Source organism: Saccopteryx bilineata, chromosome 3, assembly GCF_036850765.1.
Source record: "Saccopteryx bilineata isolate mSacBil1 chromosome 3, mSacBil1_pri_phased_curated, whole genome shotgun sequence".
Lineage (NCBI taxonomy): Eukaryota > Metazoa > Chordata > Mammalia > Chiroptera > Emballonuridae > Saccopteryx > Saccopteryx bilineata.
Window position 1 is genome coordinate 316,557,733 of NC_089492.1, and position 25,181 is coordinate 316,582,913.

The 25,181-nt window shown below is 52.3% G+C and overlaps 2 protein-coding genes and 1 non-coding gene across 10 annotated transcripts; 2 read left to right on the forward strand and 1 right to left on the reverse strand.

Moving 5' to 3' along the window:
• The first annotated feature begins 5,944 nt into the window (after nt 1–5,944).
• On the forward strand, nt 5,945–16,352 carry RPS19 (ribosomal protein S19). 8 transcript variants are annotated; one of them, XM_066271921.1, is made up of 7 exons: nt 5,945–6,024; nt 6,473–6,543; nt 6,814–6,914; nt 7,852–7,938; nt 13,946–14,129; nt 14,656–14,710; nt 15,549–15,620. In XM_066271921.1, the coding sequence occupies exons 2-7, from the start codon at nt 6,473–6,475 to the stop codon at nt 15,573–15,575; spliced, it is 525 nt and encodes a 174-aa protein (XP_066128018.1). In that variant the 5' UTR covers nt 5,945–6,024; the 3' UTR covers nt 15,576–15,620. The 8 variants fall into 8 exon arrangements, 6 of the variants coding, with proteins under 6 accessions (XP_066128018.1, XP_066128015.1, XP_066128020.1 ...); XR_010730630.1 differs by lacking the exons at nt 7,852–7,938; nt 14,656–14,710 and adding an exon at nt 13,580–13,685; XR_010730629.1 differs by lacking the exons at nt 7,852–7,938; nt 15,549–15,620 and adding an exon at nt 13,580–13,685 and having other exon boundaries at nt 14,656–14,714.
• Nucleotides 16,353–20,512: 4,160 nt separating this feature from the next.
• Nucleotides 20,513–24,546, forward strand: CD79A (CD79a molecule). The gene is made up of 5 exons (XM_066265350.1): nt 20,513–20,685; nt 22,616–22,930; nt 23,163–23,281; nt 23,832–23,900; nt 24,064–24,546. Exons 1-5 carry the CDS (start codon nt 20,598–20,600, stop codon nt 24,175–24,177), a joined length of 705 nt encoding a protein of 234 aa, XP_066121447.1. The 5' UTR covers nt 20,513–20,597; the 3' UTR covers nt 24,178–24,546.
• Nucleotides 22,002–22,108, reverse strand: LOC136332663 (U6 spliceosomal RNA). The gene has a single exon (XR_010730829.1). It is a non-coding gene; the product is annotated as a U6 spliceosomal RNA (small nuclear RNA).
• Nucleotides 24,547–25,181: the final 635 nt, after the last annotated feature.

The following is a 25,181-nucleotide window of genomic DNA, read 5'->3' on the forward strand; positions in this document are numbered from 1 at the left end:
GCTCTCCTCTCTAATGCTAATCTCTGGAACCGAGAGAGAGCAAGCTCCCAGTCTGCCCCATTTTATAGAGTAGAAATCAAAACCTTCAATCCAATATACAAACAAGGAAGTCTCTGATACAAAGTCACTTATCTGAGGCATAATGGGACTCCTCATGAGAGTGTGCCACCCCACATCATGCAATCAGTCAAGGGTATGGGGAAAAGCTTAGTCTTAAAACTAAGCCTTAGGCTATAATGACCCAGCCTGCTTACAGCCTGTCCCCTACACCCAATACAAACTATAAGCGATCAAACATATATATCATATTTACAAACTTATTTGACCAACAGCCAGTGTCCCTTTTTACAGTGGAAGAAGGGTAGGCATACCTGGGACAGCACTGTTTGGCAAAGGAACAAACACAGAAAGATTCGTGGCGACTGGAGAGACAGGGTGGAAAGGACATGACACCAAACATTAAAAACGTGTGTAGCCTGACCTGTGGTGGCGCAGTGGGTAAAGTGTCGACCTGGAAATGTTGAGGTCGCCGGTTGGAAACCCTGGGCTTGCCTGGTCAAGGCACATGTGGGAGTTGATGCTTCCAGCTCCTCCCCCCTTCTCTCTCTCTCTCTCTCTCTCTCTCTCTCTCTCTCTCCTAAAATGAATAAATAAAAAAAAATAAAAAATAAAAAAAATAAAAAAAAAAACGTGTGTAGCGTACTGGGTGCCAACAAGTCTGCAGTCAGCAAGGAAGTAGGTTATATCTCTGAGAGGTCATTTTCTGTCACTCTATTTCCTAACTTGGAAAATGTCATGGGGGTGGGACTTGATTGGTTACATGGTATGCCTTGTTGCATGGAATGTTTTCTTGCAGCTGGTGGGGTGCCTAGAGCAACCTTCCCCAGTCCATGACCAGCTTATCCTGTCATGGGAGTCTTCTTGCAGTGAGCACCTTACCAAATTTTAAGTGCTCAACTTGTGCCCACAGTGGTGCTGCAATTCAGAGAGAGAAAACCTCATGGCCAAACGAAAAGATGCAAGAAGGAAAGAAAATGTGGTTAGTCAATGTGAGGTCTGTTGGCAATGGGGAAAGTCACGTAGAGAACCAGGTCCGAGGACTTTGGCCGAAACCACCCAATCCTATGACCGCCAAAAGAAACGACCCAGAAACATTTTGAAACTGTCTGTCAGCCAATGAAATTTTGCCACAACCTATCACACCATCACCACACCACCAACGCTATAAATTACCACCACCCCACCACACCCCCAACCCCCGGGGCAGGAGAAGCTGGGTGACTTCCCTGGCCCCTGTCTTGCAAACCAGTGAACCTAGCCCAGGAGCGCTCTAAATAAAGCTTTTGCTTGTCCACACTTGGTGGCTATGTCCTTCTTTTTTCCTCAGCGGAAAATACCTTACAGTCAAATCCTTCAAGTCAAGGTGGTGAGGATGACCAGTCTCCCCAGTAATGAGGAGATCCAAGTCATGGTACCAAAAAGATGTTACCAGTGAAATGATGAGACTTGTTGATTCTCGTCTTCTTGAGGGAGAGAATTCAATCAAGAGACAAAGTGCAGCAAGCAAAGCAAGGGTTTACTGGCTGAGGAGCCCTGAGAAGCCACTGCGCCACCTCACCCGCAGGTGTTGTAAAGTACCAAAAGCTACAGGATCTATATTAATATTTTAAGAGGCTTAAAGAACATTTTATTAATTTGGGTTAAGGTGTGCAGAGAAATTTTGAGAATAATCTCTGTGCTGTGTGATTGGCATAAAACCACGATGGCCCTTGGCATTGTATTGTAAATGCAAAGAGAAGGAAAACATGGATTCCCTGACATTCCACCACACCTGTGGGGAAAGGGGTTGAATGGCTAGCCAGGTGCAGGAAGAGAAAAGCCAAAATAAACCTTTTCTTATAGTAATGAGCCATTTGCGGGCATTTGTCCCCACGGAAACTACCTCTCCCATATGAATGCACATAGTTAATGTGTGTGACTCTGGACAAAGAGATGGCGAATAAACATTAGAAAATATAGAAATGTCTTTTAATATGTAAAGAGACATCTTTCTATCATTGTGTTGACTTGTAAATTTTGTTTTCTCCAAAATGATGTATGGCTTGCAAATTAAACATGGTCCTATCATGTTAAAGGGCATATGACTCTAACCAATAGTGGTAAAGAGCACCTAATTGCAATTTTTGCTTCTATACTACCCCCCCCCCTTGCAAAACTATAAAAACAAAGTAGAACAAAGGGCCGGCGCGCTCTCCCTCAGATTTCTGTTGGAGTTGCCGCCGCTTGGCCAAGCTAGACAATAAAGCTTTGGTGTGGAATCGACAGATTTTGTTCGTGTCTTCAATGTTTCGAGTCCCTCCGGATTAGGCTTAACACTGGCCATACAGGAAGACACTCAGAAGGGACTGAGCGGGCAACTCAGTTGCAAGAATGAGTGCCTCCATCAGTTACAGAGCTAGGTGTTTATGGACTTTTACTTCCTAAACTTTCCCATTCTCATTTTTTCCCCAATTTCTCCCTGTTGTTTATCTGTCTTCATTGTACTGCTATGTGGCTAATACCAAATCGGGGAACTCCCAACCACCAGTCTGTGTGTGATGAGGCCTCTTCTGGCCTAAAGAGTCATAAATACCCTGCATACATGCACATACACGCAGGAATGAATACATGCAGGCAATTTATCCCTTTCCCCCTTTGTACTGTACAGCTGTCTAAATAGCTACCTAGCCTGACCTGTGGTGGTGCAGTGGATAAAGCGTCGTCCTGGAATGTTGAGGTCGCCGTTTCAAAACCCTGGGCTTGCCTGGTCAAGGCACATATGGGAGTTGATGCTTCCTGCTCCTCCCTCCTTCTCTCTCTCTCTCTCCTCTCTATAATGAATAAATAAAATCTTTTTTTAAATTAATAAATAGCTACCTAACCTAACATAAATACCCAAGTATAATAAAATAAAATAAAATATCCAAGTATATGGACATTTACAGTTACACATGGATACAAACATAAATTCAACACACATGTGTTGATCCTAGGAGGGGAGCTGAGATACTAAAATAATTCTCAAATTTTAAAAACAATGCAAAATAAGCCCTGGCCAGTTGGCTCAGTGGATAGAGTGTCGGCCCAGCGTGTGTCCTGGGTTTGATCCCTGGTCAGGGCACACATGAGAAACGACTAACTGCTTCTCTTCCCCCTTCTCTCTCTCTCTTCCTGTCTTGTAGCCAGTGGCTCAACTGGTTCAAGCATCATCCCCAGGCACTGAGGATAGCTTGGTTGATCTGAGCATCAGCCCCAGTCAAGGCACATGTGGGAATTTGTCTCTCTAGCTCCCCTACTCTCACTTTAAATAAATAATAAAAATAAAAACAATGCAAAATAAGATTCAACAATATTCTACATGAATGTGAAGCCCTTAGTTTAAATAATATTATCATGTTAGAAGCATCATTGGTGTTATAAACTGAGTGTTTGTGTCTCCCCTCAAATAAATATGTTGAAACCTAATTCCCCAATGTAATGGTATTTGGAGGTGGTGTCTTTGGGAGGTGATTATGGCATAAACATGGTGTCTTCATAAACAAAGTTAGTGGCCACAGAGAGCTTCTTTCCCCCTTTTTGCCATGAGGACACAAAAAGATAGTTGTCTATGAATAGGAAATGGGACGTCACCAAACATGGAATCTGCTGAGGCCTTGATTTTGAACATCTGATCCTCCAAAACTGTGAAAATATTCTGTTGTTTACAAGCCACCCAATCCTGTGTTATAGCAGCCTAAACTGCCTAAAACAACTGGTTTTAACCATAACTTATTGTATATTGTTATAACATATTGGCTTAATATTTATGGCATTTTGCATACTCAGTATCTCACTGTGGAAAAAAGAACTACAATGTGTCCGTAAAGTCATGGTGCACTTTTGACCGGTCACAGGAAAGCAACAAAAGAGATAGAAATGTGAAATCTGCACCAAATAAAAGGAAAACTCTCCAGTTTCATACCTATTCAGTGCAGTTCAATGTGGGCTCACACACAGATTTTTTAGGGCTCCTTAGGTAGCTATCCCATATAACCTCTACAGACTCATCACTGACTGATGGCCTACCAGAACGGGGTTTCTCCACCAAACTGCCGGTTTCCTTCAACTGCTTATCCCACCGAGTAATGTTATTCCTATGTGGTGGCGCTTCGTTATAAATGCGCTGATATTCACATTGCACTTGGGTCACGGATTCGAATTTAGAGAGCCACAGAACACACTGAACTTTCCTCTGTACCGTCCACATCTCGACTGACATGGCCAGGAGCTGCTCCGCTGTACACACGGTGTTACATCATCATCTGCGCACATGCACATGCTGCCACATCATCCTACAGAAACTGGGAGGAGCCCTGGCCGGTTGGCTCAGCGGTAGAGCGTCGGCCTGGCGTGCGGGGGACCCAGGTTCAATTCCCGGCCAGGGCACATAGGAGAAGCACCCATTTGCTTCTCCACCCCCGCCCCCCCCCTTCCTCTCTGTCTCTCTCTTCCCCTCCCGCAGCCAAGGCTCCATTGGAGCAAAGATGGCCCGGGCGCTGGGGATGGCTCCTTGGCCTCTGCCCCAGGCGCTAGAGTGGCTCTGGTCACGGCAGAGCGACGCCCCGGAGGGGCAGAGCATCGCCCCCTGGTGGGCAGAGCGTCGCCCCTGGTGGGCGTGCCGGGTGGATCCCGGTCCGGCGCATGCGGGAGTCTGTCTGTCTCTCCCCATTTCCAGCTTCAGAAAGAAAAAAAAAAACTGGGAGGGTTTTCCTTTTATTTGGTGCAGATTTCACATTTCTATCATCTTTTGTTGCTTTCCTGTGACCAGTCAAAAGTGCACCATGACTTCAGGGACACACTGTATTGTTCTCTCTGATGTGTTAAACTCTCCATCTTTTAAACATAAGGAAATAGCTACACATATTTAAATGTTTCCATTTTTTCAAGTTAACAGTTTCATCAGACCATAGGTGTGTCCTCCTTTTCTTGAACCTCATAAGGATTAAACTAGAACTTGCATGCGATACTACTACATAATGTTTATGCCTGGCACAGAGTAGGTGCACACACAAAAAAAAATTTGTTTACAGAATTCATATGTGATGTACCTTGTACAGAAGCAATCACTTAAAAGAGGCAAATAATTGGAATATCGGTGTTTACATTTAAATCTGTTTCCCTTTTTTTTTTGGAGGTTGACGACTTGAGAGGGCAAATGGACAGCCTAAAGCCACACAAGTCATTAAGGTAGATAAATATAAATGGTCAAGTAAGGCTAAGAGCTCGGTGAATAGATTCAGACACTAGAGGGCAGAGCTGAACTATTTTTCCGAAAGTCCCGCCTCCAGCTCTTTGTCCCTGCCCTTAGCTCCTCCCTGACTCCAGTGCCTCACTCCCACTCCGTTCGTCTCAGTTGTGGTGAAGCAATTTCCGCCCTAAGAAGGATGGGGCTTACGGCTCCTGCTCTCGTCAGTACTAGCGGTCGAAAGAGTAAAGGTGGTGGACACATTTCTTCCTAGCACTTCTTCTGGGTTCCCCATCACGGTTCCGCCCTTACTACCCCCACTTCCACGCAAAAGGGAGGGTCGTCCCGCCGGGGATACCGGAAGTCGCTCTTTTCCCTTCCCACCAAACTTCTCCATAACTTCCGCCATCACAGTGTCCTCCGCTGCCGTTTTCATCAACGCAAACGAAACAACATAACCCCCAGGTCAAGAAGGGAATGCTGTCTTCTCTCTAGTCCGCTATGGCAGAAGAAGAGCCGGAGAAAAACCTGGCCTCCACACTCGTCCCTCTAGCTTTTTCCTTTGCCCTCGCTTTCCCTCACAACACACCCGCCACACCTCGACGAAAGCGAAGCCGTACTTGCCCTGAGATGGGCGGAGCCGCCTTGTCTAACTCAGTTGTCGCGAGCTTCAGAACTCTCGCGAGACCCGACACCCGACTTGTGCGCCCGGGAAACCCCGTTGTTCCCTTTCCCCTGGCTGGCAGCGCGGAGGCCGCACGGTAAGGTGGGAGCTCTGGGTCGGACTGGAAAGTCGGGTGTCGAGACCCAACTTCCCAGGCCCAAGTGCTTGCCTACGAGCTCTGGAGTGTCCGCGCGCCGCCGCCCCGCCCCTTGAAGTCGCAGCCACGTGCGAGCGGTAGGCCCGGACATGCCGGCTCCGAGCGGTCCGGCACGCGACGCTGGGCCTACTGGTCATCCGGGAGTGCAGGGACCCCAAGAATCAGGAACTGGGGTCATACAGTGTCTCCACAAACGTGGGCGGGCTGTTTTTGTGCGGTCCATAAAGGCCGTGGGCGCCGGCAAACTCGACGACGCACGGGCACCGGAGTAGCGGGGGCCCGCGGTCGAAGTCGGGAGGCGGCGGGTTAGGTCGCTTTAGGGCTGGGCCCCGGCCCCTGCCGGTCGTCTCCACCAGTTCCGTGCTCATGTGCTTCGTTCTTCTCGCAGATGCCTGGCGTTACTGTAAAAGACGTGAACCAGCAAGAGTTTGTTCGAGCTCTGGCAGCCTTTCTCAAAAAGTGAGTGCGGAACGGGTTCGGAGTGGATGGTGGCTGAGGGGTCTGCCGGACCCCGTGGTCGCGGTGCCCTCTGGTGAGGGGGACGTACCGGGGGTCTCAGTGTGGAGTCCACCGTTTCTTCGTGAGGCCTGAGTTGTGTTGGAGTTGCAGTCTCTTTATAGTCTGGGTCACATCTGGCTCCTGTTAACCTATCATCCTGCTGTGGGCGGGGAGGTATGTGGGGTTTTGTGGAGAACCTGAATTGTGCCTTTCTCACCGTCTTGGTTTCAGGTCCGGGAAGCTGAAAGTCCCTGAATGGGTAGACACTGTCAAGCTGGCCAAGCATAAAGAGCTTGCTCCCTACGATGAGAACTGGTTCTACACACGGGCTGGTGAGAGGAGCTGGGGCCTCTGGGTGGGTAGTGGGGAGCTGGGTGACCCCTGGCACAGACCATGCTTCTGTCACCTCGTCCCTTCTGTGAACCCCCTGCCTGGGATTGCAAGAGAGCAGAAACTCTTGGTTCCGTCACTGCATGTTTTGTGTGACATTCAATAACTTCATACTCTGGCGTAAGGTTTGTACGAGGACCTGTGGCTTCCTCTAATCCTGGAGGGGAGTTTCAGAGACACATGAGTGTTCACATTTTGCTTAGAGGTGGTCTGTTTTAGAGGCAGATGTTGTCCTTTTTATGTACATAGGGTCCCAACTTCCTGAGTTCAAATCCTTCTCTACATTCAACTTGTGGTTTCCATCTGTCTGTATCTCGTTTCCCCATCTGTAAAAATGTGTCAATGCGAATTACTGTTGGATCAAGTAAGCTTAATACAGTCAAACTGCTTTAAAATCTGCTTGCCTGTTGCAGAGTAGTCATTGAAGAAAAATGGCCATCTTATTTTTATTGCTCAGATCATCAAACCAGTTGTCTCCCTGCCTCTGCCCGGCCAGCTCACTCCTGATTTAAATCTTGACAAGTCCCAAATGCTCAGAAGAAAACCTTATGGTCACTCTGTTTCCCGGCCCCTTATTAATCTTCCAGTAATAACAATTTGTAAAGATTGCTAGTGTAATCCCTCACTTTACAATGCTAGTTCTCACCTGTTTCTCCAAACTTTCACCCCCAGTTGTCCTCTGTGAAGTGGGTGTTCCATCCTGGCCAAAGCTTGTCTTCAGATGGGAACTTGGTAGAAAGCATAGGTTTTAAAATTTATAAACTCAATGATCTTGAGAAGAGTTGGCCAGGGAATGTTAGGCAGCACTTCAGAACATGTGTTTTGTAGATTGGTGGTATACACATACATCAGATGTCCATGGGGTCTGCTCTGTTTTAGGCCATAGACGAGACAGGTGCCAATACAGCCCAACCCACAGCCTCTGGCTCCTAAGGACTAAAAGGTTAACTTTGAGAGGTGTGAAGGGTAGGTGTCACATCTATCCACCCACTGCTGTTCTTTTAGAAAGAAAATGGGGGCCCTGGCCATTTGACTCAGTGGTATAGTACTGGCCCGGCGTGTGGAAGTTCCAGGTTCGATTCCAGTCAGGACACACAAGAAAAGTGCCCATCTGCTTCTCCACCCCTCCCCAATAGCCATGGCTCGATTGATTGGAGTGAGGTTGGCCCCAGGAGCTGAGGACGGCTCTGTGGCCTTTGCCTCAGACACTAAAAAGGGCTCAGTTGCCATACAATGGAGCAATGCTCCATAGGGGGCTTGCTGGGTGGATGGATCCCTGGCAGGTTGCATGCAAGAGTCTCTCTGCCTCCCCTGCTCTCAATTAAAAAAGAAAGAAAATGGAGTTGATGAAGGGAAGCTGACTTGACTTCCCTGGGCACACAGTGGTGATGGGATCTGGACAAAAATATCATCCCATCACCCATCTTTGGAAGCAAGGCTGTATGGTCCTGGATGTTCTTTAGCAGTGCCCCAAGACTCAGTAGATCAGTAGCTTTGGATCTAAGATTTGGAGAAAGAATCTTATAGTTTTTCCCATTTGATCAAGGGACTACGTATTTTTGCCTTGGGGCGGGGGAGGGGGTGTGGAACATAGATCTGTTCCTGTACACACACTGACCAAGGATTGAACTGGCAACTCTGCCATGCCACACTGGGGTGTGTCCTCTGCCTTCCCTTCCGGTCTCCCTTTCTTGGAGTTTCCAAAACTCCCTTTTTTTTTTCTTTTTTTTTTCTTTTTTTTTTCTTTTTTTTTTCTGAAGCTGGAAACGGGGAGAGACAGTCAGACAGACTCCCGCATGCGCCCGACCGGGATCCACCCAGCACGCCCACCAGGGGGCAACACTCTGCCCATCAGGGGGCGATGCTCTGCCCCTCCAGGTCACTGTGCCGCGACCAGAGCCACTCTAGCACCTGGGGCAGAGGCCAAGGAGCCATCCCCAGCGCCCGGGCCATCTTTGCTCCAATGGAGCCTTGGCTGCGGGAGGGGAAGAGAGAGACAGAGAGGAAGGGGGGGGGGGAGTGGAGAAGCAAATGGGCGCTTCTCCTATGTGCCCTGGCCGGGAATCAAACCCGGGTCCCCCGCATGCCAGGCCGACGCTCTACCGCTGAGCCAACCGGCCAGGGCCCAAAACTCCCTTTAATTAGTTCATTAGTTAGTTAAAGTGAGAAGAGGGGAGATAGACTCCCACCCCAACCAAGATCTACCCGGCAACCCCGTCTGGGGCTGATGCTCAAGTCAGCCGAACCCACTGGCTGCAAGAGTTGGGGGTGGGGTGGAAAGAGGCAGGTGGTCGCTTCTCATGTGTGCCCTGACCTAGGATCAAACCCAGCACGTCCATACCCTGGGCTGACACTACCCACTGAGCCAACCAGCCAAGGCCTGTTTTTTGTATAATTGATTTGAGAAGAGAGAGACAAGAACATTGATCTGTTCCTGTATGTGCCCTAACCAGGAATCAAACCGGCAACCTGGGAGCTTCAGGACGAAGCCCAACAACCAAGCTATCTGGCCAGAGCTCCAAAGCTCCCTTTTTGACATTTTCTCAGCTGCCCTGTTGGCATGGAGCAATAGTTCTAGACCAAGGTCTGTTGTATACATTTTTGTTGGGGATATAGCCACACTCATCTGTTTACATCCATAGCAGAGGCAGAGTTGAGTTGTGACAAACTATATGGCCCACAATGCCTCTGATATTTACTGTCTGGCCCTTTAAAGGAAAGTTTGCTAATTTCTAGAGTCCAGAGTGGTCTGCCGAGTTGGGTAGTCGGCCTATACTCTGGACAAGTAGAAAAAGTCACAGGAGATTCTTGTTTCCCAAAGAGGAAACAGGTACAGACAGTGAAGTGACCCTGAGAGGGCACGGCACAGTCTGTTGTGTTGTATTTACTTTTTGCCTTGTCTGGATCATGGGGGTGGGGGGATTGGCCTGTTTTGCCCCTTCAATTTTGGAGCTGTGGCAGTGATTGTGTATTAATTCTGGAGGAGTGTAGGATCCAGTGTGGAGCAGGCAGGGCCCTTCTCAGGGTGGTCTAAAAGAGGGTAAAGCTGTAGGAGTAAGGGACCCCCAGGAGGTGGAAGAAGGAGTCCGGGGAGAGGTGAGGTAGGGCTAGAAAAGACCTATGTTAGGGTAGTGGAGATCTGCTGTAAGGGGAGGAACAGTGTCGGGAAGGCCACTCATGAAAGGTGGTTTGGTGTGGCCCTCTACACACCTCTTGATCTTTCGGTTGCCAAATATGGCCTACTTGGGAAGAAGGTGAAAATCCACTGTTTGTCGTTTGGGGCAGCTAGCTGTGAGGAACTGCTAAATTGGGACACCTGAGTGCGTTTTATTACAAGGATGGAGGCTTCTCTGGCCGGTTGGTTCAGTGGTAGAGCATCTGCCTAGTGTATAGATTACCCGGTTCAATTCCTAGTCAGGGCACTCAGGAGAAGCGACCATCTGCTTCTGCACCCCACCCCTCTCTTACTTTCTCTTCTGCAGCCATTGCTCAGTTGGTTTAAGTGATTGGCTTCAGCCTCAGGTACTGAAAAGGCCCAGTTGCTGAGCAATGGCCCCAGATGGGCAGAGCATCACCCCCTAGGGGGGCCTGCTGGATGGATTCTCATTGGGGCACGTGTGAAAGTCTGTCTCTCTGCCTCCCCTCCTCTCACAAAAAATTTTATTTAAAAATTTAAAAAAAGAGGCCCTGGCCGGTTGGCTCAGTGGTAGAGCGTCGGCCTGGCGTGCGGAAGTCCCAGGTTCGATTCCCGGCCAGGGCACACAGGAGAAGCACCCATCTGCTTCTCCACCCCCCTTCCTTCCTCTCTGTCTCTCTCTTCCCCTCCCGCAGCTGAGGCTCCATTGGAGCAAAGATGGCTCAGGCGCTGGGGATGGCTCCTTGGCCTCTGCCCCAGGCGCTAGAGTGGCTCTGGTCGGGACAGAGCAACGCCCCGGATGGGCAGAGCATCGCCCCCGTGGTGAGCGTGCTGGGTGGATCCCAGTCGGGCGCATGTGGGAGTCTGTCTGACTGCCTCCCCGTTTCCAGCTTCAGAAAATTAAAAAAAAAAAATTAAAAAAGGAGATGGAGGCTGGGCTGTCCTATTCCCTGCATAGGGCTGGGTGCCCAGTTCATGCTTTGATAATCAAAGGGACAAGGCCTGGGAGACACTGCAGGACCAAGTCAAGGGGTGAATCAAAGTCAGGGAAATGACTTTTTCCCCTTAGAATTAAGCAGGGAGGGTTCAAGGGCAAAATACTTCTAGGAAGCTTCCTTCCCCCACTTTGACTCAGGTCAGGATGGGGCCTGAATCTGAACTTAAAACCAGCAGTTGGGGTGCTAAACTGTGACAGCACTTGTGGCAAAGCCTACTTGGTGCAGTGACTCTCAGCGCAGTTCATCTCACCTAGTGGCCTAGCCAGCCAGACACAGCTGCTCTGCCTGGACTCACAGTGGGACAGTGGGTGGGGGTCCTACACAGTCCCTCTCACAGTTTGTGTTGGGGGGTGACTCCTCAACAAAGGTTGCCATGCCAAGGAGCAGAAGGCTATCAGGGGGGTGAAGAAGATGCCATTTGTGAGAGCATCTGGATGGCCTGGATTTGTGTGATTACAGCTCCACTTCACAAGGTGGGGCTAGGGCCTTGGTCTCAAGGGCTGAAGAGAAGAGAGTGAAAAAGAAGGCAGTATTTTTGTAGCACTCAGTATTCAACTGTTAAAGCTTCCAGTTTGTGACGTTAATATCTTCTTCTTCCTCCTTAGCGGACAGGAATATAATTGTCACAAACTGAGGTGACAGGAGAGGTCCCTGTAACATCTGAGAGCACACCAGATAATTTTATACGGTGTTAAGATTTAAACCAAACCCGACCCAACCCCTGGAGGGAAATGATAGACCTTACAGGAACAGATTCTCTGCCAGTCACTAAAGATTTAAGGAAGCTATCCCCTTTAGCACCACCTCACAAACCTGAAAGGTGGGCAGACTGTCACAGCTGAAGAGGAACTCGGGCCTGGGCCACCCTTTCCATATCAAACCCAGGCTTCAACTGGTGGGAGCGCTGGTCCCAGCTCAGTGAGTCAGAGTTTGGGCATCTCATTTTTGGTGTATGGCCTCTTTTGGGCATCCTAGGGATGTTCATCTTACCCCCATCCTGAGGCTGGCCTGAGTTGACAGGTCACCCAGAGCCAGGGCATGGTCAGGGTCGGCAGTAGGCTTTGGGCACTTACACTGGGTAGAGTTTTCCAGTGCTGTCACTCCTGGTAGAAAGATTGTGGGCTGTAACTTATACCAAGTTCTCTTCATCCTGGCAGTGGATGGGCATTAGTGAGGTGAGGGGAGGTTTACGATAGAAAGGACCCAGGAAGCCCTGGCTGGTTGGCTCAGTGGTAGAGTGTTGGCCTGGCATGTTGATGTCCTGGGTTCAGTGTTCCGTCAGGGCACACAGAAGCGACCATCTGCTTCTCCACCCCTATCCTTCCCTTTCTCTCTCTCCCTCTCTCTCCCTCCCTGTCCCTCCCTCCCCCCCCTTCCCACTCCCCCCCCCCCTGCTCCTGTAACCATGGCTCAATAGGAGGGGAGTGAGTTGGCCCTGGGCCCCAGGCACTGAGGATGGCTCCATGCCTTCCACTTTAGGCGCTAAAAAAAAAAAATGGCTCCAGTTGCTGAGCAATAGCTCCTAATGGAGACCCGTCCCACCTAGTGGGCTTGCTGGGTGGATCCTTGTCAAGGCACATGCGGGAATCTATCTCTCTGCCTCCCCTCCTCTAAAAAAATTATAGTAATAAAGAAAGGACCCAGGAGAGTGGTTTATAAGGGAGCAGAGGAAGTGAGACCACAGAGAGGCTGTGCTGATGACCCCCAGAAGCCCACGGCTTCTGTATTGTATTAAGACAACCAGAGGTCAGGGGAGGATGTGGAAGAAAAGCTCTGGGTACAGCGGCTGCAGGGGAAGTGGAACCCACCTCACCAGTTAGTCCCAGCACCTGGCGCTTAGCAGTAAGAGTCTCTGGAGTGGCCTGGAGTCCCTGCCCTTTGGCCCCCAGCGGGGCAGGACCATGTGGTGACTGGGCACTTTTTGCACCTTGGGCCCAGTTTTATTCTTTATTATTGATTTTTAGCAGGGGGGGGGGACAAGAGCGTCAATCTGTTTCTGTTTACGCCCTGACCGGGATTCAAACTGAACCGCAACCTCTGCACTTCGGGACAGTGCTCCAACCAATCAAGCTATCCAACCAGGGCCCCGATTTCTTTACATTCACTGGCCCCCAGAGGTAGACTAGTCTGGGGGAGCTGTCCATCCAGAGCTGTGTGACATGAGGTTAGTGAGTACCCTCTGCAGCCTGTTTCCTTTTCTGTAAAGGACAACAGCACTTGACACATTCACTTGGAATCCCCTCGTCTGAGGAACAGTTACTCTTGGTTCTTGGGTGAGGGTAGGCGACTTGCCAGGATGACCCCATTCGGCCAACTCCTTTGGCCATCTTCATATTTCATAGGAGAAAATGCGAAGCAGGTCCACAGGGCCTGGTGTGTGAGCGCTCCACTTGAAATGAAATGCTGCCTGGGGTGACCCAGGGACTTCCCCAGGCCAGTCTGGGGACAATAACCCTGTGTCCACGGAGGACAGTAAATCACATTGCAGGTTGGGAACGTCCACTGCATGGGGTCTCAGCCCTGCCCCGCTATCTGCCCACCCCAGGCTCTGGAGTTGAGGGCTCAGAGCTGCACTTAATGTAAGTCCCTTCGCCACGCCTGCCCCTGGGTGTGTGGAGATGTTTAAGGCTTAAACATTTGCTAGGCTCTACCCACTGACCCTCAGGTCCAGCCTTAGCAATATGGCTGTGGTGGGAGTGGGGTCAGACATGGGCCTTGGTGTGTGTGCCCAGACTCCCTGGCTATAAAACGATGAGAATTAGCTGCCACACAGAACTGTGTGTGTGGCCAGGCCCTTGCCTCAGAGGGGTCCCTAAAGTCTCCCTCACCCCCCCCCCAGCTTCCACAGCACGGCACCTATATCTCCGGGGTGGTGCTGGTGTTGGCTCCATGACCAAGATCTACGGAGGACGGCAGAGAAATGGTGTCATGCCCAGCCACTTTAGCAGAGGCTCCAAGAGCGTGGCCCGTCGGGTCCTTCAAGCCCTAGAGGGGCTGAAAATGGTGGAAAAGGACCAAGATGGGTAAGCATGGGAGGGAATAGGGGGTGATGGAGGAGCCTTGGGGCCAAGTTGCCTATAATGATGTTAGCAAGGGCCATCCCACTACCCCCACACAGAGGGTCAGGTCTATCCCTGGGCAGTCTGCACCTGACTGTCCGGTGGGCAGCAGATTCTGCAGAAAAGCGAACAGCTAAGGGCCTCACCCCGACCTCTCTAGCTGACTACCCTGGGCTCCAGGAAGGTAATTTAGCGACTGTCCACTTTCATTAGCCTGCTCGTTAACTTTGCCCAATTGATTTTTCTGGGCTTTTGATCTAATGCTTGCACAAACGACACCCTGTCAGCTCCCAGGGGGGCTCTCACTCCTGCCCCAAGCTGGTTAGAATGCAGCCCACTGGGGTCCTAAGTAGATCTCGGCTCCCAGCATGTGGTCCCATAGCCAGATTCCTTTTGGGGGCTCCTAGCTCACATCTAGGAGGGGCCTGTTAGCAGCATGGAGAGCCTGTACTTACGGAGCTGCGTGACCCTTCTCCCCCCCCCCCCCCAGGGGTCGCAAACTGACACCTCAGGGACAGAGAGATCTGGACAGGATCGCTGGACAGGTGAGGCCTGGGTACAGGCTGGGCTGGGTCTCACAGCTGCCTGGGTGTTCCCTGAGCCCAGGTTTTGTGGAATCAGAACTTCCTTCCCTGGAGGGCACAGCCCAGGCTGGTGGGGGTCAGGAGGGCTTCCCTGGGAGTGGGCAGGAGGAAGCATTTCTGACTGACTTCTTCCCGGAGCTGTGGTGAAGGGACCCCAGCCCAGAGAGCAGCAGGGCTCCTTTTCATGCAGGGCCTTAACCCTGCACGGTCTGGCTTAAGTGTTTCCTCCCTACTCTTCTGCTTACTGAGCATCAGATGGGGAGGCTGGCCGGCTGAGAACCTAGGTCTCCACCCTGATGACTGCCTCAGGGTTGTTTAGGATTCAGTGAGCTGCAAGCAGCAGGAGCCCCCAGGGCCTGGCAGGAACCCATTTTTGGTTTCTTTTTTTTTTCTGTATTCTTGACTCCAGCCTCATAGGAGCCTTAGAGTGTTTAGTCACTTAGTCAAGTGTCTGGAAAAGAATAGAAGGTGAAGGTGTGGACTTGTGCCCCCTGAAAGTCAGGTGGGTTGGAAGGAGAAGGCGCGCTCTTCAGAGGCGGCCTGGCTCAGCCATCAGTGTGAATGATGGCCTCTGCTGGGATTGGAACCCCACTCCCACACTCTTCCTGGAGTCCCAGTTGACATTTCTGTAAAATGGGGAAGTACCTGAGCTTGTGGGGATTGGGGAAGATGGATCCATGTGAGACCACAAATCTGGGTGCCGTGTCCTCGGGGCAGTGGGTAACTATTGCAAAATGCTGGAACCCAGGTCCCATGACTGATCTTAATTAACTTAACACTCTTCCGTTTTTTCCCACAGGTGGCAGCTGCCAACAAGAAACATTAGAACAAATGATGCTGGGTTAATAAATTGCCTCATTTGTAATCCTGGTCTGGGTCTCTTGATTGGTTGTTCCTCTTCCATGTGGGGGCGTGAGGAAGGAGGTGCCAGGGGTTCCTGGTTGGCTGTGGCTGCGGAAGCCTGAAGCCCAGCCTTCCCAGTTCAAACAGTTCTGCCCCAAGTGAGCAAGACATCCCAGCTGGGCCAGTGGGTGGGTAAGCCCGAACCCAGAAGCCCTTGCACCTGCCTCACACCCTGCTGGGGTGATTCTCAAAATGAGAAACTGAAAGAAGAGACACTCTGACTCCTGCTGGGGAAAAGCAGGAGAGCCCTGTGGTTTGTACTTTGGAAAGGTGGGCAGGAACACCCTGCTGTCTCCGTGTGGGCATGCACCTGCAGCTCTGAGCGGTGTGCCTGATAGACATCTCCTCCCCCGGCCTGCATGGGCAGGGCAGTCCTTGGCCTTCGCTTGCACATCATCTGACCATGGGCGCTGCTGTGACGCAACTGGGTGTGCCTCCCCTGAATGTGTGAGGTTGCAGAAACAGCACGGAGCCTGACTGCCAACCCAGCGGTTTAAGGGGTACCGAGTGCCTAGTCCCCATAAGGAGCAGCTTCGTCTTCAGGACAGATCTTGTTGCTACTGGGGAGGGACCTGTGTGGGTGGCAAAGCCCCCCCAGGCTTTCCCCAGACCAAGTAACTCCTCAGATAGGACCCATTTCCTTCCAGTACCAAGGCTGAGCCCTGAATTCCAAACAACTTGGGTTCAAGTTACAACTCCTGTCAGTTCTATGCCACCCTGGGTAACCACACCCCCTCAGCCTTCCAGTCCTGGTCTGCAGCACTGGCTACTCCTGAGGGATTCTGGAGATGGTGCCTGTAGACCAGGAGTAGTCAACCTTTTTATACCTACCGCCCACTTTTGTATCTGTTAGTAAAATTTTCTAACTGCCCGCCGGTTCCACAGTAATGGTAATTTATAAAGTAGAGAAGTAACTAAAATTTGTAAAGCAGAGTTACAGCAAGTTAAAGCATATAATTACCAAGTATTTTATGTCGGATTTTTGCTAAGTTTGGTAGAATAAATCTTATAAAAGCAACTTACTATAGTTCAATGTATCTATTTATACTTTGGTTGCTCTGCTACCACCCACCATGGAAGCTGGAATGCCCACTAGTGGGCAGTAGGGACCAGGTTGACTACCACTGCTGTAGACGGTGCTGTGGCTCAGCAGCGCCCGTGGCAGCCAGTTGGCGTTACCAATTTAAGACCAAGATGTTCAAAGAATATCAAACCAGAAATTGCCATCCCTCCCAGCTCAGTTGTCAGTGCTGAAAATCTGCTGAATAAACATGTTCTGCAACCCCATGAAGTAGGCGCCAAAAAGCACCTGCAGTTTGGAGAAGCGGTCACAGGTGGGTAATTTGCCTAATGTCACGTAGCTAGAGAGGGGCAAGGCCAGCATCTGAACCCAGGCAACCTGGTTCCAGCCCCAGGCTCTTATCCACTACTGTGCACTGTCCCTTGGAAGTGAGAGAATGAGAAAAATAAAGCCAAAGCCTCTTCGTTCTGTCCTGTTACCTCTTTTGCCGACTGAAACGGAAGACAGTTCCCAGAGTTGTCATGAGAGCGCAATGCCAAGTATCTGGTTCCCACGCACAGCGCGAGACCAGGGGTGCTAGGTGATAGGGAGGTGGAGGTGCCCCAGACTGGCCAGCTGGGCCTGAGAGGGCCAGCAATCCCGCGGCCGCGCCTCTACACCGCTAGGGGGCAGTCATGGGCTTGGAAACCGGCTCAGCCTCTGACGGTTGACGAAGGTGAATTTCTAGGGCTGCAGCCTCTGATTCCAGGCTTCTTCCTTAGGAGGGGATCATGAGGAAGGAGGACTAAAGCACAGAGGGGCTAATGACCTGCTCTGTACATCAACAGTCCCAACAGAACACCTGGGTCTCTGGAGGAAAGGGGAGAGAGCCCCTGAGCCAGAGAGAGACTTGTCCTAGAAACTCTGCTAAGCACACTAATAGTCTCACAGCTCACAGGTGGGGGCGGGGAGTGTGCCCAGATTACAGAAGAAACGGGCTCAGATGACCGACCACCGGACAGAGCTGAAATTCAGACCCAGGAATGGTGACTCAAGGTCATGCTCTTCTGTGAAGATAACAGTTTTATTTATTTATTTTTTATTCATCAAGAGGAGGGGAAGCAGAGAGAATCCTGCATGTGCCCTAACCTGAATCCACCCAGCAAGCCCACTAGAGGGTGATGCTCTGCTCATCAGGGGCTTTTCTCCATTGCTCAGAAACTGGGTTCATCTTAGTACCTGAGGTGGAGGCCATGGAGCCATCCTCAGTGCCCGGGGCCAATTCACTCCAATCAAGCCATGGCTGCAGGAGAAGAGAAAGAGAGAAGTGAGAGGGGGAGGGGTAAAGAAGCAGATGGTCACTTCTCCTGTGTGCCCTGACCAAGAATTGAACCCTGGACTTCCACACACCGAGTTGACGCTCTACCACTGAGCCAACCAGCCAGGGCCAACAATTGCTTTTTTATTTTTTTTACAGAGACAGAGAGAGAGTCAGAGTGAGGGATAGACAGGGACGGACAGACAGGAACGGAGAGAGATGAGAAGCATCAATCATTAGTTTTTCATTGCGCATTGCAACACCTTAGTTGTTCATTGATTGCTTTCTCATATGTGCCTTGACCATAGGCCTTCAGCAGACCAAGTAACCCCTTGCTTGAGCCAGCGACCTTGGGTCCAAGCTGGTGAATTTTTGCTCAAACCAGATGAGCCCACGCTCAAACTGACGACCTCGGGGTCTCAAACCTGGGTCTTCCGCATCACAGTCTGACTGACGCTCTATCCACTGCGTCACCGCCTGGTCAGGCAACAATTGCTTTTTTTTAAATTAAGAAATAGTTCAAGCAAGCAAAACAGTATACAGTACATGATAGTGTAACAAAGACTCCTGAGCCCTCCACCCAACTTAAGAAATAAAATAGGCCCTGGCCGGTTGGCTCAGTGGTAGAGCGTCAGACTGGCGTGCAGGGGTCCCAGGTTTGATTCCCGGTCAGGGCACACAGGAGAAGCGCCCATCTGCTTCTCCACCCTTCCCCCTCTCCTTCCTCTCTGTCTCTCTCTTCCCCTCCCGCAGCCAAGGCTCCAATGGAGCAAAGTTTGCCAGGGCACTGAGGATGGCTCTGTGGCCTCTGCCTCAGGCGCTAGAATGGCTTTTTTTTTTTCTTTTCTTTTTTTTCATTTTTAGAGAGGGGGAGAGAGAGAGAGAGACAGAGAAGAGAGAAGGGGGGAGGAGCTGGAAGCATCAGCTCCCATATGTGCCTTGACCAGGGAAGCCCAGGGTTTCGAACCTGCAACCTCAGCATTTCCAGATCGATGCTTTATCCACTGCGCCACCACAGGTCAGGCTAGAATGGCTCTTGTTGCAACAGAGCGACGCCCCAGATGGGCAGAGCACCGCCCCCTGGTGGGCATGCCAGGTGGATCCCGGTAGGGCACGTGCGGGAGTCTGTCTGACTGCCTCCCCGTTTCCAGCTTCAGAAAAAATACAAAAAAAAAAAGAAATAAAATGAAACAAGGCATAGAACAGAGACAGACAAAGACCTTCCTGTACCCTTCCCAGTCACAACCTCCTGGCTTTCCCCAGAGGCAACCCCTCTCAAGAACTGGTGTGACTCCCCTGCACAAGTCTACATCTTTACTACAGATGCACATGTCCTTAATAGCACACACTGTTGTTTTGCCTTTTGAAAACAAATCAACTGTATCATGCTTCCGTATCTTCTCAGTGTGTGTGTGTGTGTGTGTGTGTGTGTGTGTGTGTGTCTGTGTGCGCATGTGCAGGCACACACATGCGTGATGGTTTCCTAAAATGATGCTCAAAGGAACCTGGGCAAGTGACAGTGACAGCATCCCCTCTCTGGGCCTCAGTTTCCTCCTCTGTAAAATGGGGGGGGGAGGCTTGCCCACTTGTGGAAGGTTGAAGTGAAAGAATGCCAAGAGGCCCTGGCCGGTTGGCTCAGTGGTAGAGCGTCAGCCTGGCATGCGGGAGTCCTGGGTTCAATTCCCGGCCAGGGCACACAGGAGAAGCGCCCATTTGCTTCTCCACCCCTTCCCTTCTCCTTCCTCTCTGTCTCTCTCTTCCCCTCCCGCAGCCAGGGCTCCATTGGAGCCAAGTTTGCCCGGGCGCTGAGGATGGCTCTGTGGCCTCTGCCTCAGGCGCTAGAGTGGCTCTGGTCGCAGCAAAGCGACTCCCCAGATGGGCAGAGCATCGCCCCCTGGTGGGCGTGCCGGGTGGATCCCGGTCAGGCACATGCAGGAGTCTGTCTGACTGCCTCCCTGTTTCTGGCTTCAGGAAAAAAAAAAAATGCCAAGAAAGAGCCCACCATGGCTGTTAACTCCATGAGTGCTAGGAACATCACCTCATGTCCAACACCAGGGAAATATTCTTTCCCTTGTCTCTTGGATTAAAAATGCCAAGGCTTGGAAAGGGAAGGCACCACTTAGTCACAGAGCCAGAGCCAGTCAGCCTGCCTCATTTATTCCTCATGAGCATTAATAGCAACCATCATTTACTGAGCACCTACTATGTGGCAGGTGCTGTGTTCAGCACTGTGTATACACTACACCTTTAAATCCTCATTTCCAATCCCACAAAGTGAGGACACAGGGGCTCAGACAGGGGAAAGGTTTTGCCCAAGGCCTGTAGGGGCAATGACTGAGAAAGCTCAGAGGCCTTGAACTAGCCTCTTCCTCCCACCCAAGCAACCTCTCCTCAAGGGAATTGTGGCCCCACAGGTGCAGGGTGCAGTTCCTCTGCACTCACATCCTGAAGCGCTGGCAGGAGCGCCTGGCCTGACAGCTGAAGGCTGAAGCTCTCAGCAGTGGGCCCAGTGGAGCCTATCTCCGGCAGGGCTGGGCAGGAAGTGGGGTGGAGTCTGGGGCCCACCGAGGTGGGATGGGGCACCTCAGGACTGCCCTAACCCAGACGAAGGAACCCGCTGGGAGAAGATGCCTGGCGGTCCCGGAGTCCCGCAAACCCAGCCTGGCATGATCTTCCTCCTCTTGGTCTCCACTGCTGGCCTGGGTACTGGCCTGGGTACGTGGCTAACAGGAAGGTACTGGGGGGGGTGCTGGGGAGACTGGGAGAGGACATTGGCAGAGGAAGGGGCTGCAGGGAGGGGCAGAGAGGAGCCAGCAGGAGAGAAGCTGGGAAAGGCCTCTGTAGAAACTGCGCCCGCCCATCTGCTTGACTGTCCCAAGCAGGCCGAGGGGCGACCAGAGGGGCTCAGGGACACTGAAGATGCATCCGCAGCCCCACAGAGGCAGGAGGGGGATGGAAGCTCCTTCCCCACCCCATCAGCAGGGCAAACTGAGGAACTACAGCTGCCCTGGGCTGACCTTCAGAGCTGGGGCGTCGTCAGAGGGAGGGAAAAGCTTTCCCTTTCTCGGCCTGGCACCTCAGGCTCAGCCTTGCTCAGAGCCCCTTCTCAGTGCTGGGGGGAGGGGTGCCGCATGACCCCACCCTCCCACCCTTCTTCCGCAATGCCAGCTGCCAGCGCTGCGACCAGCTGTTTGACTGAGGAGTTCAGAGAAGCAGCTGGTCACACACGTTTATACTGGCAGCCAGGACTGGAGGCGGTGACCCGGAGGCTGCTGCCTCCTTCCCCTCTTCTTTCTGCAGGTCTCTTCCTTGCCTACCTCCTCCCCTCTCCAGAAGCAGCAAAGCAGCCACGTGGACAGGACTGGGGCACTGAAGGCCAGGCCCTCCCAGAGCAGCTTGCTGGGCCACCTGGCTCCCCATCAGCCACCCTCCCTGCTGAGACACTCCCCTGACCCCCAGCCCAACAACTAAACTTACCCCTGGCCCCAGGTTGACACATGCAGCTCACAGAGAATGAAGAGTAGGCTCACAGCCAGAGCCGGTGGCCGGCAGAAGGAGGCCTGAAGGGCCCAGGGTTTGAAATCTCGGCCACTCCTGCTGCTTTGGGCCTCTGCTGTCCTACCTGAAAAATGGCATAATAAGAGAACCTTCTAAAGGTTTTGTGACCCTTACATAGAAGTGTAAGGTGGAGGGCTGTGCCGGGCTGGGCCTGGGACAGCAGCTGAGCTGGGACAGTAGACCAAGAAGGCCTCCAGGAAGAGGTGATGCCCAAACTGGTTCTGGAGTTGCTGCCTCCGCAGGGCACCCTGGCATCAGGGAACCAAGTATCCAAAAGCAAGAGGTGACACTGGAGAGGAAAATGGAGATTCTCCCAGGGATATGTCTTCCTCTCCTCCCCCAGGACATCCTCAAACCACCCCCAGCCCCACCCCCCACCCCCCGCCAAGGTGTACCTCTTCCTCTTCCCAGAGGTATCTCTCTCTCTCCTCACCTAGGTACCCCCTCACTCGCAGTCTTTTTTTTTTTTTTTTTTAAATATGGAACGCTTCACGAATTTGCAGGTCATCCTTGCGCAGGGACCATGCTAATCTTCTCTGTATCGTTCCAGTTTTAGTATATGTGCTGCCGAAGCGAGCACTTTTTTCTTTTTTTTTAGCTGGAGACTGGGAGAGACAATCAGACAGACTCCCGCATGCCCCGACCACCAGGGGCGATGCTCTGACCCTCCGGGGGCATTGCTCTGCTGCAACCAGAGCCACTCTAGCGCCTGGGGCAGAGGCCAAGGAGCCATCCCCAGCCTCTGGGCCATCCTTGCTCCAATGGAGCCTTGGCTGCGGGAGGGGAAGAGAGAGACAGAGAGGAAGGAGAGGGGGAGGGGTGGAGAAGCAAATGGGCGCTTCTCCTCTGTGCCCTGGCCGGGAATCAAACCCGGGTCCCCCGTGCGCCAGGCCGACGCTCTACCGCTGAGCCAACCGGCCAGCGCCTCACTCGCAGTCTTAACACTGTTTGTTCTGTCTCCATCCCTCTCTCTCCTCCCCCCGGACTGTCCTCATACTGCCCCCATGCACACACCCAGGCGTGGGCAGGGGCCAGGGCTGGAGCCTGTGTCCTCTATCCAGTCCCTGACCTGTCCCCCTTTCTGCAGACCCAGGACACTGGACCCAGGAGATAAAGTGGGGCCCGCCATCGGTGACAGTGAATGTGGGGGACAAGGCCCGTCTCCTGTGCCTGCACAATAATGATACAGGCCACCACCACCACTTCAACATCACATGGTGGCGGGTCCTCCAAGTCAACGACACGTGGCTGTGGTCCTATCAGTCCCATGGCCGTGGCCAGGGCCTACAGGGCGAGATGACCATCTCATCGGTGAACAAGACCCACAGCGGACTGTACAGGTGCCACATCACAATCAACAACAATACCTTGTACTCCTGCGGCACCTACCTCCGCGTGCGAGGTGAGTACTCGTTCTGGCTCCAGGGTCTCCCACTCCGTGGCTGGGGACTCTGGGCCTCCTGCCTGTGAAGTGTGGATACAGCCACTGTCTGCGTGGTCTGCTCACACTCTGACCCATTTCTCATCTGCCAGAATGGGGGCTTCAGTAGAGCCTTGCTGGGGGGAGGGCCAGAGGGGGGGTGAGGGGGGCGGAGACGGGGTGCCCGGGCTCTGAGCAGCACCCCTCCTCACAGAGCCGACCCCCAGACCCTTCCTGGACATGGGGGAGGGCACTAAGAACAACATCATCACAGCCGAAGGGATCATCCTGCTGTTCTGCGCCGTGGTGCCTGGGACACTGCTGCTGTTCAGGGTGAGCCACAGGGGCCAGGTCCTGGAGTCTGAGGGTCCCCACCTAAAATTTGGGAGAATGACAGCATTCACCCCACAGGAGCCATGTGGTAAACGAATTCAATGACAGAATTTTGTATGGTGCTGGGAGGGGTGTCCTTGCTCAGTTTCCCCTCAAGGCTGTCCTCATTGCCCTTCTCTAGGGATGTTCTCACCCTACCCCTACCCCTACCCCAGGGTGCTTTACTCTCCTGGACCCAGGAGTGCTGTGGCCCTCCAGGTGTAGCCAAGGCCAGGGAAGATGGGGACTGGAGGTCCTCCGAGTCTGACCTGCAGGCTCTTTAGGCCATAGGCAACTAGAGCCATTTACTATTGATGTTGTTATTTGTGGAGAACAACTGGGCAGTGGAGAAGCCAAAAGGACACTGGCTTGGACCCAGAGAGACTTGCCACTTACCCAGTATGGGACATTGAGCAGCATCCCTTAGTTGCTCTGGTAAAGCACTCTGGCATCTAGAAGGTCCTGAAAACATATCCCTCTCACACACACTGAGGCCCCTGACTCCCCACAGAAACGATGGCAGAATGTGAAGTTTGGGGTAGACACCCGGGATGACTATGAAGATGAAAATCTTTATGAGGTGAGTGGAGGGTGGGGGACAGGTTAGGAACAGGTGTGTTGGGGGGTCTCATGGGGGTTCTCATGGGAGAGGCTGGGGACAGGGACCCAGGCATCAGGACACTGAGGCCCACAGAGTGTGAGCAGGCCATGCAGACATATCATTGAATTTGTTTGCACCCCAGGGCCTGAACCTTGATGACTGCTCCATGTATGAGGACATCTCCCGGGGCCTCCAGGGCACCTACCAGGACGTTGGCAGCCTCCACATCGGAGATGTCCAGCTAGAAAAGCCGTGACTGCGGCCAGCCATCCAGGCCACCCCTTCCTGTTATGCTCCCAACTCCCGTGTCTCCCAGCTCTCCCTGGAACCAGCTCTTTTCACAATCATTCCTGGGAGGATCCTGCATCAACTTCCCTCTTGGGAGTGTCCACTCTCCCTCCCTCTAGACTGGCCTCATCCCCTCCACACACCCTACTTGGTCCCACCTTCACCCCCACCCCCACCCCCACCCCAGCTTTCCCAGGCTCCCAACCAATCACCCACCCAGCAGGGAATGAGCCCTTCATTACTGCTTCTAGGGGACTGATTGTAGCAGCCTCAGTGTCACCTCCACCCTCCACTGCTGTCATGGCCACTTAGTGATAATAAATGCTTCCCAACTGCAGACCTTGGCAGGAGTTGTGGATATCATGGGGACTGCCCACCCTCCTCCCCTGGGGCCCAGGAGTCCAGGCCTCTAGTCCCTTCCTCCCTCAGACCCAGGGTGCTGAGCCCCCAGCTGTTGCCCATTCCCACTACCTGGGACCAGGCAGCCAATCCTGGCTGCCCCCTGGGAGAGTCAGGAGGTATCTTGGGGACAGCTCCACCCCAGGCCATATCTTCCCGAGCAAGGGGGGCACAGGAGGGAATCAAGGTGACCATATCTATTTATATGTATTTAAGTCCCAGAATCACAGAGGACTGTCTGGTGGAGCTGGTACCTTATTCTATGGCCACACCTGTTCTCTGGGAGGGGGTTTGGAGAGTCTGTGGCCCTAGCTTGGGGGAAGTGGGGAGACTGAGGGGCAGTGACAGAGGCACAGAGATGCAGAGTTTCCGAGATAGGGGAGAAAGACTAAGAAACAGATAGTGACAGAGACAGAGTAAGGGCAGGGACAGACAATGAAGGGCAGGGAATCAGAGAGGGAGACCCTCAGAGACAGGGCAAAAAGAGATGGAAAGGAAGGAAGGTTCCATAGAAAAACGGACTTAGAGAAAAGCAACCGCGGGGGAATGACAGATGGCTCTGCAGAGACCCAG